General features: G+C 59.1%; 1 protein-coding gene across 4 annotated transcripts in view; it reads left to right on the top strand.

Moving 5' to 3' along the window:
* The window catches only part of LOC125633295 (cullin-9-like), a 64,643-nt gene that overhangs the window by 20,507 nt on the left and 28,990 nt on the right, over nucleotides 1–15,146 (top strand). For all 4 annotated transcript variants that reach the window (XM_048842391.2, XM_075127287.1, XM_075127288.1 and 1 more), the window contains 13 exons: nucleotides 4,215–4,405; nucleotides 5,249–5,609; nucleotides 5,844–6,033; nucleotides 7,246–7,453; nucleotides 7,646–7,839; nucleotides 8,022–8,248; nucleotides 8,641–8,875; nucleotides 9,446–9,551; nucleotides 10,029–10,256; nucleotides 11,952–12,042; nucleotides 12,142–12,313; nucleotides 13,011–13,116; nucleotides 14,725–14,820. In XM_048842391.2, coding sequence (XP_048698348.2) covers nucleotides 4,215–4,405; nucleotides 5,249–5,609; nucleotides 5,844–6,033; nucleotides 7,246–7,453; nucleotides 7,646–7,839; nucleotides 8,022–8,248; nucleotides 8,641–8,875; nucleotides 9,446–9,551; nucleotides 10,029–10,256; nucleotides 11,952–12,042; nucleotides 12,142–12,313; nucleotides 13,011–13,116; nucleotides 14,725–14,820 — 2,405 coding nt within the window. The remainder of the gene's footprint in view (nucleotides 1–4,214; nucleotides 4,406–5,248; nucleotides 5,610–5,843; nucleotides 6,034–7,245; nucleotides 7,454–7,645; nucleotides 7,840–8,021; nucleotides 8,249–8,640; nucleotides 8,876–9,445; nucleotides 9,552–10,028; nucleotides 10,257–11,951; nucleotides 12,043–12,141; nucleotides 12,314–13,010; nucleotides 13,117–14,724; nucleotides 14,821–15,146) is intronic.

Genomic DNA, 15,146 nt, shown 5'->3' with positions numbered 1-15,146 from the left:
TCTTTTAGACAGACATCCAATCTTGATTTAAAGACTCCAAGTGGCAGAGAGTAAGCTGTTTCAGTGGTCAGTCACCCTCTGTGTTAGAAAAGCATGCTTCTATTTCCCATTTGGCTTTTTCCATCACTGATACCCAGCCACTGGACCTTGTGATGTCTCTATCTGTTAAGCTTTGCCTGAACGCCAGCTTGCTTTGGCTTAATTCAAAACTGGTTTAGTTAAACAGCTACAAACCCCTGTAGGGATGCTCTTATTTCAATTTACACATAGTTTAATTCAGTTTAGCTTATATCTATTCCTAGTCAAGTTAGTTTACCTGAAATAAACCTGGAGTAAGTGTGTCCCCACAGCTTTGGCAATGGTTTAAATACATTTGTTTAAAATCACACCTTTATCCTGTGCAACTCTACATGTAGGCAAGCCCTTCTGTTACCCCACTCTCCAGTGCTGAGACCTTCTCCCTGCGTAGGAACTTACGGACCATGATTAGGGCTCCTTTTATCCTTCCTTTCAATAAGCTAAATAGATGTAAGGTATGTCTACACTTGCCATTTAAAGTGGAAAAAGTCCCTTTTTTGTGCAAAAACCGTGGGAGCGTCTACACTTGCTAATGACTTTTTGCAGTGAAACTCAGAAGTTTCACCCCAAAAAGAAAACCACCTCCACGAGAGGCATACAGCTCTTACCGGTGATGTTTTTGCGGTGATGTGTAAGTGAAGACTTGTTTTTCCTGTTTACAGAGCTTTTAGCCTCCGGAGGATATCCCGCAGTGCCTAGGTCAGGGGTTCTCAAAGTGGGGGTCGGGACACCTGAGGGGGTCGTGAGGTTATTATGTGGGGGGTCGCGAGCTGTCAGCCTCCACCCCAAACCCTGCTTTGCCTCCAGCATTTATAATGGTGTCAAATATATAAAATAGTGTTTTTAATTTATACGGGGGGGAAGGGGGGGTCGCACTCAGAGGCTTTCTATGTGAAAGGGGTCACCAGTACAAAAATTAGAGAATCACTAGCCTAGGTGACCACTTTGACCAGCCCCTCTGCTGCTCCAATGCCAGGTAAACAGACGTCCACCCCTCCTCCTGTAAAGGCTCAGGAAGTTTGAAACTCTCCTTCCTGTTTTCTTGGCAAGTGCTCACTTATCTGGCCAGGTGACAATGGCTGCTCCACAGGGCAAACGATCCCCTGCTTGGAGCAATGCTGAGCTCCTGGAGCTGACCAGTGTTCGGGGAGAGGAGGCTGTGCAGGGACCCAGGATGCCCTGCGATCACCCCCCCACCCTTCCCTCAAGACCTATCATCAAAACGGAGAGAGCTGCACTGTGGGATAGCTGCCCTCCTGCGCTCTGCTCATCGGGGATGGAAGTGCTGCAAATGTAAACGCACTCTGACACCTGTGGAAGTGCATGAGCAAACAGACCAGCGCTTTACTTTCACACTCCCATGGTTTCACCCGTTCCCTATCACTGGTGAAACTGACATCGCAAAACCTCTGCAAGTGTAGACATAGCCTAAGCTCTTTAAGAGTCTTGCGTGTTTTCCAGACTGTTGATCATTCTTATGGCTCTTCTCTGACTTCTTTATTTTTGCAACATCCTTCTTAACATGTGAACGCTGGAACTGGACATGGTATTCTAGTAACGCGTCATAGCATTTAAGGGCAGAAGGGAATGACTAGATCATCTAGTCCAGTGGCTCTCAACCTTTCTAGACTACTGGACCCCTTACAGGAGTCTGATTTGCCTTGTGTACCCCCAATTTCACCTCACTTAAAATCGACTTTAGACATAGAAATACAAGTGTCACAGCACACTATTACTGAAAAATTGCTGATTTTCTCGTTTTTACCACAGACTTATTAAAATAAATCAACTGGAATATAAATATTGTCCTTACATTTCAGCGTATAGTAGATTGAGCTGTATAAACAAGTCATTGTATGAAATTTTTGCTTGTACTGACTTTGCTAGAGCTTTTTCTGTAGCCTGTTGTAAAACTAGGCAAATATCTAGATGAGTAGATGTAACCCCTGGAAGACCTCTGCGTTCACCCGGCTGAGAACCACTGCTCTAGTCTGACCTCCTGTGTAACACAGGCCAGAGAATTTCACCAAGTTGACCCCAATATTGAGTTTAATAGATTAGGTTTGGCTAAAGCAACTTCTAGAAAGGGATCTCATCTTGCTTTGAAGAGATAGAAAATCCACCATTTCCCTTGGTAGTATGATCATCCTCACTGTTCAAAATCTGGGCCTTACTTCTAATCTGAATTTGTCTGGCTTCAGCTTCCAGACGGTGGTTCTTGTTCTGCCTTTCTCTGTGGGATTAAAGAGCCCTTTAGTACACGGTATTTTGTCCCCATGGAGGTATTTATACACCACAATTGAGTCACCCCGCAGTCTCCTTTTTGATCAGCTAAACAGACTGAGCGCTTTAAGTCTCTCACTGTGAGGCATTTTCTCCAAGCCTCTTGTTTTTATGGCTCTTCTCTGTCCCCTGTCCAATTTTTCAACCTTCTTTTTAAAACGTGGACCCCAGAACTGGACACCATATTCCAGCATCAGTCTCAGTAGGGCTGTATATGGAGTCAAATCACATCCCCGCTCCTGTTCCCTCCTCTCCAGTTTATACCTCCTGGGGTCGCATTAGCCCTTTTTGGAGCTCACCTTGAGTTGTTGGTCCACTGTGACCCCTAAATCCTTTTCAAAGGGGCACTGTGGGGAAAAAAACAGCATGTGGTCACGTAATTAAAGACTGTGTCGTAATGCAAACACACAAGGTGGCTGAGTGAAGGTTGCACTCGTGTTTCCTAACTTCTGAGTGCTTGGCTTTACGATATGTTCTTTCAGTGTAGTTTTGTTGTGTGTAAATTGCTAGGTTTTTAAACCTAGATTGAAAGGTAAGCTGCAAATGCTATTCAGTCTCCTCTAGAATTCACAACTTTGAAAGGGAATTGTTTTGATTTTTAGGTGCTTAATAAAAGATTTACATTGTTATTAATTATTCATAGTATCCAGTGCCTAGGAGCCCAGCTGAGGGGGACCAGTTTTGTCATGATGGTTGCCACAGGGTCTAAGCCTTGTCTATACACACAGGTCGTACTGCTTTAACTATACTGACAGAGTTAAATTGCTATGATCCCTGGCGTGGATGCAGTTATACCAGGATAAACATGTGTATACCGATATGGCTTATTCCTGCCTGGGAAGAGGACCACGCTATACCAGTATAAGGCACACTTATACCAGTATAATCGTCTAAACTATATTGGTAGAAATCACCCCCAGTATAAAATCTGGGCCTAAATCAGGCCTACACAAAACTAAGATCTCTGAGTACTCAAACGCCAAGCCACATCTGCTCACTACTGTGACTCTGAGCTCAGGACCCTCACCCCAGTTAATACAATAATGAACAAATGGGGCCTTTTACGGTTGTCGTTTTGGTGTGCGTGAAATCTCTCTACCTAGGTACTTGTACGGCCCCGGGACTAGTTTCTGAGCACCAAAAGCATGTGCTTCTACTGAGCAAATGTTTGTTCTCTTCAGGTCCTTCTTTATTTTTCAATCCTCACTGGCGTTCTCTGCTCCCCCGAGCGGAGCACAGCCTGCTGTTAAGATGCTGCTTACTCCCTTCTTCCAGATGTTAGGGAGGCTGTTAAGTAAGACTTAGCCCTGATCTCCACAGGACCCGCTAGAAGTCCTCCATTTCCAGCCCCCTTTCCTTTGTTGACAGTCCTGTAGACAATGGTCAGTCTTTGTGATGGTGTCGTGTCCCAAAAATGACAATTGTGACTGTAATAATTCTCCCCTTGCTACGCCACGCTGGCCACCTGGCGTCTGTGGATTGAACTGAGCAGCTGGCTCTGACTAGCGAGCTCAGATTTCAGTCGGTTTAAATGGAAATCCTTCTATTTATAATCACTGCTGGAGCGCCCCTCTCCATCGCTTCGCGTCTCTAAGCAGGAAGGTGATGGTTGGTCCTGCAGCCACCTAGTGTTCTCTGCTCTTGCTTCATGCGCTCGCTCTGTTTGCCAGTAGATGGCAGGCTGGGAATCCGGCCAGCCCGTTGAGACTGAATTCCCTTTGAATCCTGGCCTTTGGCTGCCTGGCTAGCCCAGGCCAGCTGTCCCCTCCTGGCTCAGGTGGCTCTGCAGCAGGGTAACCGTCTTTCTGAGACGCTCAGGGTTAGTCTCTCTGCCTTGCTGTGCCCCCCTGCAGTGACCCAGACGTTTTACTGCAAGCCCCTTGGGGGGCTGTACTCCCTGCCCTACCTGATGGACCGGCTGAGCGAGGACTCGGAGGCCCTGAGCCGGGCCGAGTGGTGGGAGCTGCTCTTCTTCATGAAGAAGCTAGAACCGCACGAGCAGCAGGAGATCGCCCAGCTCATCCGGCAGCACCAGGAGGAGCAGGTGTGGGACAGGGGTGGTGCAGGGGAGAGAGAAGGGCCTGGGAGGAATAGGGAACTGGAAGGTGAGAGATACCATGGAGCGCAGTGGGAGAACAGGTGAGAGGGGAGTGAGGGGAGATGGAAGTGGATGGGGGCAGCAGGGATGGAGTGGAACAGGGAACTGGGGAGCCTTGGGAAGAGCGGGGCAAACTGGGAGGGGAGATTGAACCGGGGAAGTAAGAGGGAATGGTGGGGGTGCAGGTGAGGGGAGGACCAAGGAGTGTGGATGGAACAGAGGGAGGGAACGAAAGAGGAGACCAGCTCAGCCCAGGAGAGAAACTCTGTCCAACAGACTCTGGATGGGCAGGTCACAGGCATGGGGAGATGCTGTCAGCAGCCACTGAGACATCGATCTGGGACAAGAGAATTGGACGTGTTTGGTTCTGGCTGGCCTGGCGATATCGCAGTTGGACTAGCCCGGTGTGGGCTTGGTTCCGGCTGGCCTGGGGACCTCCCCGTGTCGGCTCGGTTCTGGCTGGCCTGGGGACATCCTGGTGTCAGTTCGGTTCTGGCTGGCCTGGGGATATCCCGGTCGGACTAGCCCGGTGTAGGGTCTGTTCTGACTGGCTGGGGGATATCCTGGTTGGACTAGCCCAGTTTCAGGTCGGTTCTGGCTGGCCTGAGGATATTCCGTTTGGACTAGCCCAGGGTTGGTTTGGTTCTGGCTGGCCTGGGGATATTCTGGATGGACTTGCCCAGTGTTGGCTCGGTTCCGGCTGGCCTGGGGACCTCTCCGTGTCGGCTCGGTTCCGCTGGCCTGGGGACATCGGGCTGCTGAGAATTAACCCAGGCCCTGCATTTCCAGCTGTCGGAGCTGGACGAAGAAGCCCTGATCCAGCTGTCGGTACCGGTGGAGCTGGCCCAGCAAGTGCTGCGGGTGCTGAGCAAGCAGTGCCAGGGCTGCACCCTGAGTGACCTGCACAGCTCCCATGTCTACAGCAAGTACTTCCTCCGCCCAGGGGGGGAGCAGCCGGGCGGCCTGGGGCTGGACGCAGCCCCCTCGGAGTGCGCCGAATCCCTGGTGTCCAAGAAACCAAAGAAAGACCCTCCTGCTGCCAGAGTGCCTGCCCCAGCCCCCCCGGAGAAATCCGACTGCCAGCTCTTCACCGAGCTGCTGCGAGCGGAGGGGCTAGCCTGCCTGGAGATGGCAGAGGAGAAAGCCAAGGGTACGTGCCGGCCGGGGAAGGAGCCGTGCGCGGCAGTGGCTGGGTGCTGGGCTCTAGCTAAAGCGGGTCCCTGCTGGCTAAGGGGGGGTCTGGGCAGGGGAGACCCAGCGATTGGTTCGGGGAGAGGTTGGGAAGAGGGGCGACCCGTGGGGGGTGGGGAAGCGCCGTGGGGAGGGGCTGGCTGGAGGGCTCGTGGGGCAGCCTCGGGTTGACGGGTGTTATGGTCCCGGCCAGTGTTGTGCAGCGCGAAGGGGTCGGGGAAGAAGAGCTCGTTGGAGCGGATTGCAGAGGTGGTGGAACTGATCCAGAGGTCCAGCTCCGAGGTGGGGCTGCAGCTAGCTGGGCTCAGGTTCATTATCAAGACTCTGGAGGAGGAGGCCGGGCGAGAGCGGCAGGTCATCAAACCTGAGGGACTCACCATCAGGTCAGTTCTCTGGTGGGTCCTCTGGGCGCGCCCAGACCTGGAGATGGCAGGCCCGTGCCTCCCTGGAGAGACGGGGCAGGAAAACCAGCTGCTCCTGTCTGCAGGGGCCGGCTGCTGGCTAGCGTCTGTCTCTGGCGCGGGCATTACCCCTGGGTGATGTTTCTATTAGAGTAGAGCCAGGGGATGCCAGTCGTGAGCAGATGTGCTCACGATCCTGGCTCCAGATGCTTACGGTCTAGCTACAGCAACGTACAAAGGATTTGGGCAGGAGGGCGACAGATACACGTCACCGGTTGTACAGCCAGCAGGGACCATTGTGGTTGGCTGGTCTGATCCTGTGTGTCGCGCAGGCCAGAGAGCGTCACCCAGTGACTCCTGCACAGGTCTGAAGTCTCCTGGGAAAGTGGCACCATGGAGCCCCGTCAGTGGTGGGTGAGCTGCAGGGTGGGCTTCAGGCAGATGGCCCCTCCCAGCGTAGCGACCGCAAGCGTTGGAAGACTTGCCCCATCCCTGGGACGCTGTTCCCATGGCCGGTCACCCTCCCTGGTAAACAGGTCTCTGATTTCCCGTTTGAGCTTCGCCGTGGCTCTCCTCCCCCTCTGCCTGCTGGACCCAAGAGCCCCCGTGTCAGCAGCATTCTCCCTGGGCAGGTGCCTACAGACTGCGAGTAGGTGTCCTCACCCTTCATCCGAGGAGCTGCCAGGATCCAGCTTCCTTAGTCACTTGCTGTGAGGCTGGTTTTCTAGCCCTGGATACTTGTAGCTCATTTCTGACCACTGTCCGGTTTCCCAATACCTTGTGTGGACACCTGGCGACCAAGGGATGACTTGTTCATGATGTGCAAGGACCTTTCTGGGGGGAAAACGTGAGCACTAATGGGCCCGTTAGTCTAGCAGAGATGGGCAGAACCAGAACCGGTGGCTGGAGCTGAAGCCAGACACGTGCCTGTGAGATGTAAGGCCCAGATGTTTACCAGGGAGGGTGATGAGCTGGAACAAACTTCCAGGGCAGGGGTGGATTCTGCACCTCTGGATAGCTGGAAATCAAACCTGGCTGCCCTGCTGGGACTCCTGTGACAGCTTGGGGAGTGGGAGGCCCATGGGGGGCCGGGGGATCTGGTTTCTGGACCAGAGCTGACCTGGAGCCACGCAGCAGGTCAGTCCCCGGTTGCCCAAGCCCGGCTCCTGAGCCGCCCGCCGTTGCTCCCCGCAGGGAGAAGCTGGTGAAGATGCTGGTGGAACTGCTCACCAACCAGGTGAAGGAGAAGCTGCTGGCGGTGCTGGCTCTGCGGCTGCTTTATGTGCTGATGGCCAAGTACGACTGGCGCGTGCTCTTCGCCACGGAGGGCGGGGTGCGTGCCGTGCTGGCCTGCATGCAGGAGTACGCCCCCTCGGCGCTGGTCCAGCAGGCCGGCCTGGCGGTGAGTGCAGCTCACGGGGCAGGTGGGGGCTGTCGTGGGCTCAGGGGTGGGGCATGCCGGGATCGTGGGTGGGAGAGGGCGGGGACCGGGTGGCCAGTGCCGGGATCCCAGGGGGCATTGGCAGCCTCGTGGTCTCGGCCTGGGGCTGGCGCTGCCAGCTCTCTGCCCTGACCGGCTCCCCTGGCCTCCCAGGCGCTGAAGGTGCTGGTGGGCGCCGGGACCTGCGAGCCGCTGGGTGCCAGCGAGAAGCCCTGTCCCCTGAACCACGCCGATGCCCAGGTGATGTGGGAGATCTTTGCCAGCATCGGCTCCGCCTCCAGCAAGGACTCGGACAGCCTGCTCTGCGCCCTCCCTGCCTCCATCCGCACCATGCAGGGCACCGCTGGGTATGGGGGCTGAGCGGGGTCATTGCTGTGGGGGCAGTGGTGGGGGGCAGCTCCCTGGAGGCTCTGGGGGTGCCTGGCGGGAGGGCCCCTGGCTGGCAGGAGGTGCCATTGCCCCACAGACCCGTTGGGGAGGAGCAGCGGCTGGTGCCCACGGGCACTCACCCTGGCGCTCTGCCCCGCAGGGCCTCGTCGGCCGTGCAGAACGGCCTGCTGGTGGCCAGCATGCTGATCGACAGCCACCGGGGCCTGGCCGAGCAGCTGGTGAGCTGTGACATCCACTCGGCGCTGCAGAGCTGCTGCCAGGGGGGCCAGGACCCCGCCGCCCCCAGCCACGCCAACGAGACGCTGGCCCAGATCGCGCTCAGCCGCCTGGCGGAGCACAAGCTCCCCATGAACCTGGAGACGACAGGTATGGACCCTCTTGCCCCCGCCACAGCCCCGTCTGAGGATGTGGGGATAGCAGGTACAGAGGTCCTTGCTCCCCACCCAGCCCCTGTCTGAGAGCTGGGGGATACAGGTATGGAGCCCACCCCACCCCCACAGCCCCTGCCCCCCCAACCCCACCTACAAGCCTGGGGACAGCTCGTATGCAGCTCTGCCCCACATACACAGCTCCCATCCCCATCCCGCCTGTCTGAGAGCCTGGGGACGGTAGGTACGGAGCCCCTGCCCCCCACCCACAGCCCCGTCTGAGAGCCTGGGGACGGGGGTACAGGGCACCTGGCGCCCCAGCGAGCGTGCAGCCGGCGGCATGCAGTGCCCTGCCCCAGCCCCGGCCCCACGGCGCTCTCCCTGTGGCAGAGGCGGGCTCAGCCCTGGATCTGAAGGACGTGGACGTGCAGACGCTGCTGGGCCGCCTGCAGAAGGGCAGCCTCTCCAAGGAGCTGGTGCTGGCCCTGGAGCGCTGCCTCTGCGAGGAGGCCGGCCCCGAGAGCGAGGGGGCCGAGGCCCTGCGGGACCGCCAGCACTTCCTGCTGCTGCTGCGCAGCCTGGAGCAGCTGGGGGCCGAGAAGGCCGTGCAGCTGGGGATCCTCCGGTGAGTGCAGGGTGCGGCCGGGTCCTCGGTGACACGGGGGGGAGGGGGTGACCTTTGCCAGGGATCCTCGGGTGACGCTGGGCGAGGGGGGCAGCCGGGGATCCTCGGGTGTCACCGGGCGTGGGGGACCTTGCCCGGGGATCCATACGCTGTACTGCGAGAGTGTGGCTGGGATGTTCCAGATGGGAATGGGAGCCAGCACGGGGGCGTGTCTGTTTGGGGCTGTCCTGGGGGTGGATTGAGGCAGGGTTTGTTGGCACTGTGCTGGGGGGTGTTGGTTGGGGCTGTCCTGGGGCTGGAAGTGGCTGTTTCTGGGGGGTCAGGGTTGGTTGGGGCTGTCCCAAGGTGTGTGTATATGTGTGGTCAGTTGGGGTGTCCCAAGGTGGGGGTGGGGGCTGTCCCAAGGCAGTAGGGAGGGCTGGGATGAGAGGCTGTCATGGGAGGCGGGGGCAGGCATGGCAGTGAAGGTGGCTTGTGTGGCCAGAGGGCCGGGCACACGGGGGGGGCTCGGGGCACTGGCAGCCGCTGGCCTCTCCCCTCAGGCCCCACCTTCCCCCTTCTCTTGTGCAGGATTTTGAACAAGCTCCTGGACAGTTACCAGGAGGAGGGGCTGCCCTGGCACGAATGCATCGAGCCCTGTCTGTCCTCCATGAGCGCCCCCAGCAACGAGCGGGAGGTGAGGAGCCACGGGGGGACCCGCTTACCTGTCGGGGGTGGGGAATCCAGGAGCAGGAGGCGGGGGCGGGGGCGGGGAGGGGCTCCTAGCTCAGCCCCAGTTATGGGCTTGCGGCAGGAATTGCTGGTGAAGTCTCTGCCCGGTGCCTTGGCTCATAACAGCCCTGATCTGCCGCAGGCCTGCCCCGGGGAAGATGGACCTGTGCCCCCTGGCATCACCCCTTTACCCAGCGCCCCCCAGCCAGGGCTGGGGCCTCTCTCTGTTCTGTCCGTGCCGTGCCTGGAGACTCCAGCCCAGGCATGGCAGGAGCTGAGAGCCGCCCTGCCCCAGGGAGCTGCGCGCTCCATGCCCCAGGCGGCCGGGGGCGGAGGGTACTGGAGCCCCCTGGCAGGTCAGTAGCAGAGGCGGGACTAGAAGCAGGTCTCCTGGCCCCCAGGCCGGTGCCCCAACCCCCAGTCCGCGCTGCTCCCTCTGCAGGTCGTGCAGGAGTTCGTTCGCTTCCTCCACCGCCTGGCCACCGCCACCAAGGACTGTGCCGTGGTGATGTGCCGTCTGGGCACCAAGGAGGCCCTGTCCAAAGCCCTGGACAAGCACAACTCCAACCTGTTGCTGGGGCCGGAGCTGCGGGACCTGGTGACCGACTGTGAGAAGTACGCCAGCCTCTATCAGAAGCTGACGACCAGCATCCTGGCCGGCTGCATCCAGGTGAGCCGGGGCATGTGCTCGGTGTGGGGTGTGCGTTCTGACCCCGCCCAGGTGAGCAGGGGTTCTGCCATGGGGGAGGCCTCCCCCCACCGCCTGGGGCGGTCTGCCTGGCGGGTGGGAGGAACCTCTGCAGCATGCCGGGGCGCTGATCCGGGTCGAGACCACCCGGGAGTCCCAGGCGCTGGCTGGGGGCTGGCTGTCCCTGAAGGGAGGGAAGGGAGGAGGGCAGGTTGTTTGTCTGTGGGGAGGGGTTGGTGGTCTTTGCAGAGGTTGGTCTGGCGGGAGGGAGGGCGTGACTTTCCTCCAGGTGCAGCCTGGACTGCTGAGTCCCCTTAGCTCTCCTGCCTGGGGTGCCTTTTACACCGCTTTGCTGGGAACAGCGACCCGTCCAGGCTCTGCTCGCTCCCAGCCCCCAGGATGCAGCCGAGTACGTGAGGCTGTGCCCAGCAGTCCATGTGTTACGTAGAGGGTAACACCCGTAGAGCCCCATCCCCAGCCTTGCTCCCCTCCTGCACTGCGCCCAGCCCTCCCGGGCAGCGGAAGCTCCTTGCTAGTCATTCCAGCCCTGGGAGGGGTTACGGGCCCTCCTTTCTCGTCTCGGGTAGAGGTTTCCCAAACACGTCGGTCAAACACACTGGCTTAGGCAGAACCATGAAAGAAGTTTATTAACCAGAGAAGGGTGGATTTTAAGTGATCACAGGTGGGAAGGCATAACAGTCGGAATTGGTCATAAAAGGATAAACACGCCAGCGAATTCCTAAACTGTACCAGGACTAATAGGTGTAAAAGCAAAAGAGGGAATTTTTCTAACCAGCAGCTGTGATACGTTCCACAGGCTGCGTCTTTTCCCAGCCTGGGACCGCTCCCCCCTTTGTTCAGTTCCTTGTGCGTCGTCGTTGTCATGAGCGGAGACGGACGGAGGAGAGGGGTGACTAGGGACGTTTTCCCCACTTCTTATCCTCCCGCCCTTTGTGCTGGAAAAATCCTTGCTGGGTCCTGGGGTTGGGCAGTGCTGTTGTGTATGTGAGCTCCAAACTGCCCTCATGATGAATGGTAACTTTCTTGTTTCCCTTCCCTTCCCTTCCCTCCCCCAGCCCCTGCTGGTGAATGTCTGATGTAGTATGTAATGGCTCTTTGGTACTTTGCTGGCGTGCTAGGGTGTCTTTGTCTCTGAAAAATTAGTTTGTGGGCATTACCCAAAACAGTACCATAGTTCAGTAACAATCATGCAGTAAAATCTCATAGCTTTACACACAGTGTTGTTACACACATCTTAACAGCACAATGATGTTCAGCAGTTTATGAATCTTCAGATGATACCTCACAAGGCTTACTTTGTACAGAATATAACATAACCATATAAAAGTGGTGAACATGGAGTACAGGGTGTCATGTGGGGTACAGAGTGTCACAGAGGTTGGTGGTATCTGGAAGGGGTGACCAGGGAGTGGTCTGCAGGCAGGGGGAGGGGTTGGTGGTCTCTGGAAGGGGGTGGGCAGGGAGGGGATAGCCATGGGGGGAGTGGCCGTGGGGCAGAGGCTCTCTCTGGACCCAGTTCACTCAGCTTCCCCCACCCCACCTGTGGGGCTGCATTCCTTGGGGGCTGGTTGCTGCCCAGAGTCCAGAAATCGGGCAGTGGCGAAGGGGTGCCAGGTGGCTCCCCCCATTGACGCTTTGCGCCCCCCTCTCTTCCAGATGGTACTGGGTCAGATTGAGGAGCACAGACGGAGCCACCAGCCCATCAACATCCCCTTCTTCGACGTCTTCCTGCGCAACCTCTGCCAGGGTCAGTGCTGGGGCGGTCGCCCGGGGCCCCTCTGCCCCACCTGTGCCCCCGCCCAGGTGGCTCCCCAGGTCCCTTCAGCTCTGTCCCCTCTCCTTGCAGGCTCCAGCGTGGAAGTGAAGGAGGACAAGTGCTGGGAGAAGCTGGAGGTTTCCTCTAACCCCCACCGAGCCAACAAGCTGACAGACAGGAACCCCAAGACCTACTGGGAGTCCAACGGCAGCACCGGCTCGCACTACATCAACATCTACATGCACCGCGGCGTGGTGGTCAGGTGGGGCGGGGGCTGTGGGTACTGGCCCCCCGGGGCGGGGGTTTGGCTCTGTGTGCCGGGTGGCAAAGAGCATGTCCCATTGGTGGGGGAGGGATCAGGTAGCCATGGGAGGGGGTTGGACCAGGGTAACGATTTGGCGAGGAGTGGCAAGGTGCCCGGGGTGGCAAAGGGGTGTTCCCGGGGATGGGGGTGGGGATCAGGTGGGTAGGGGGGTGGCTGGCTGCCCGGGGTGTCCCGGGGACGGGGGGGGGGATCAGGTGGGTAGGGGGGTGGCTGGCTGCCCGGGGTGTCCCGGGGATGGGGGTGGGATCAGGTGGACAGGGCAGGTAACAATTTGGCGAGGGGTAGCTGGGTGCCCGAGGCGGCACAGGGGGACTGCACATGCCGGTTCCCTGGCTCAGGCTGGGGTGGGTTCCCTTTCCCGTAGCCAGCCATGCAGGGACTTGTCTGTGTCCCCGGGCGCCATGCTCCCTGCTGGAATGTCTGGAGGCGCTGTGGGCCCAGAGCCATGAAGCGCCAGGTGCAGCCCCCCAGGAGCTGGGCCGGGGGGCTCAGGGGCTCCCGTTAGGACCGGTGGCCATGTGAGGCTCTGAGCCTGCTGGCGGACATGCCCCTCGGGATGGGCACCCTAGGCTCAGGCTGGAGCACAACCCCAGAAATGGGCCAGTGCCGACGCTGTGGCTCTCCCTGGCTGCAGGCAGATGAGCCTGGTGGTGGCCAGCGAGGATTCCAGCTACATGCCAGCCCGGATCGTGGTCATGGGAGGAGAGAACCCGACCAGCATCAGCACCGAGCTCAATACAGTGAGTGTGGCCCAGGCCGCCCCGGACAGAAAAGGGGGAGCTGCAGGGAGTGGGGGTCCTGTGGCTTGGGGGCTCCCTAGCAGGGCGGGTGCAGGCTGAGAGCTTCGCACCTGCCAGCGCCCATCTCTGCTGTTCAGTGGAGCTGGGGCAGCCCGGCCCAGGCTGCGGGGGGACGACTTGGGAGGCAGCCAGCACCCGAGGCGCAGGGAGTCGCCAGCCCCAGGCCTGTAGGCCCTATCCTGGCGGGCACGTCACCAGCGCTCTCCTACGAGGGGAGGAGCAGGGCAGGGCCCTGAGCTTAGGGTCCGTCTCCAGTGCTGGCCAGGATCAGCTGCTCCAGTGGGAGGATCAAGACACGGCAGTGACCAAGTCCCGGCTTCCCCTCCTGTCCTGCTCCTCATCCACCCCATGCAGGCCTGGCACAGCCTGCCGTGTCCTAGCTGCTCCCGTTTCTGCTGCTCGACCCTCCCGCCCTCTGCTTCCCCAGACCCGAGTGCGCTGCCCTGGGAAACCTCTCCCCAGAACCCAGCGGCGCTGTCTGGGCCGGGCAGTCTGCCTAGCTTAGGATGTACCAGGGTCTCCGCTGCCCGGGGGCTGTAGAGCAGAAGAGGGACCGAGAGGAGCTGGGGAGCCGCCTTCTGGCCCCTGGGGCAGCACTGAGTCCCAGGAGGTCAGTGGGGTGGGCGGAGCAGAGAGGCAGCCCTGCGCGTTCCCAGTGGGAGCAGCATGTACACCGTGCCAGCAGCCAGCCGGCTGTGTGGGGCGCTGGGCCTGTGCTGGCAGTGACGGTGCTGATGCCAGCTCTCGGCACGGCTGGTCTGTTCCTTCAAGCCGTGGCTCCTGGGGGCCGGCGATTCCTTGAGAAACCTGCCTGTCGCTTCCCAAGCGAGGCTCCCTCCCGCCCCGCTGCAGAGAAAAGCTGGAAATTGGGACACCCCCCCCATCCACCCCCAGCTCCAAACCGGTGGATGAGCCTGATCTGGGCGCTGGGAGTGGGGCGTGACGTTGGCTCAGTAGCACCACTCGGGCTGGGAGCCCAAGGGCTGCAGCGGGAGATCTGCGTCTCTCTCGGGCGCCTCTGGCACTAGGTGCCGGGTGCCCGCAGGGCTCGCTGGGCCGCTGGTCGGTGGCTGTCATCCAGTTCCCGTGCCCGGCGACACCCCTCGATCCCCGTTGGCTGTGGTCTCTGCGGCTGCTCCCAGCGGGTTGACGGCAGCTCCTGAGCACGGTGGAGCTCCCAGGGGCTGGTCTCCCAGTGGCCATGCCGGGAGGGGGCAGCAGGAAGTGGTGGAGAGGGCTGGCGCGTCTCGCTGCTCCAGCAGAGCCATGGTTTCTCTGATCTGCCCAGGTGCTGCCTGATGGAGCGGCAGAGGCTTTGCTGGCTAGTCCAACCCCCACTGGGAAGCCGCCACTTAGGTCCCAGCTGCTGGTCATCTCCTCGCCCCATCCCTTTTGGGGCCCATGTTTCTGCACGCCGCTAACTCCACGGCTTTGCCTCACGTGGCTCTGGGGGCTGGGCCTGGACAACTCTCCTGCGGGGCGGGGTGGGATCTCTCACAGCCTCGCCATTTCCATGTCTGAGGGATGCGGCTCTCCCTGCCTCCCCAGGTGACTGTCATGCCCTCGGCCAGCAGAGTGATCCTCCTGGAGAACCTGACCCGCTTCTGGCCCATCATCCAAATCAAGATCAAGCGCTGCCAGCAGGTGGGTGTACTGGCGGGCCCCCTGTGATGAGTTCGGTCACAGAGACCCCCTTGGGACTGTCTCCTGATGTGCTGAAATTACCTTTGAGCCCCTTTTCCCTGCTAGCTTGGGACTCCAGAACCCTGCCTTGTTGAGCCAGACACACTAGCCTGCTGCACCACAGACCCAGGGTCTGGGCCACTCCTCCAAAGCTTCAGGCTTTAACTGAAAACCACGCATCAGGTACTCCTGTCTCCAGCACTCAGATGTCCAGCTCCCAATGGGATCGAAACCCCGAATGAATCCGTTTTACTCTGTATAAAGCTTATACAGGGTAATCTCATAAA

Source organism: Caretta caretta, chromosome 3 (assembly GCF_965140235.1).
Source record: "Caretta caretta isolate rCarCar2 chromosome 3, rCarCar1.hap1, whole genome shotgun sequence".
In the NCBI taxonomy this organism is placed as follows: Eukaryota; Metazoa; Chordata; order Testudines; family Cheloniidae; genus Caretta; species Caretta caretta.
Note: the sequence above shows the minus strand (reverse complement) of the source record. Positions and strands in the feature narration are given on the sequence as shown.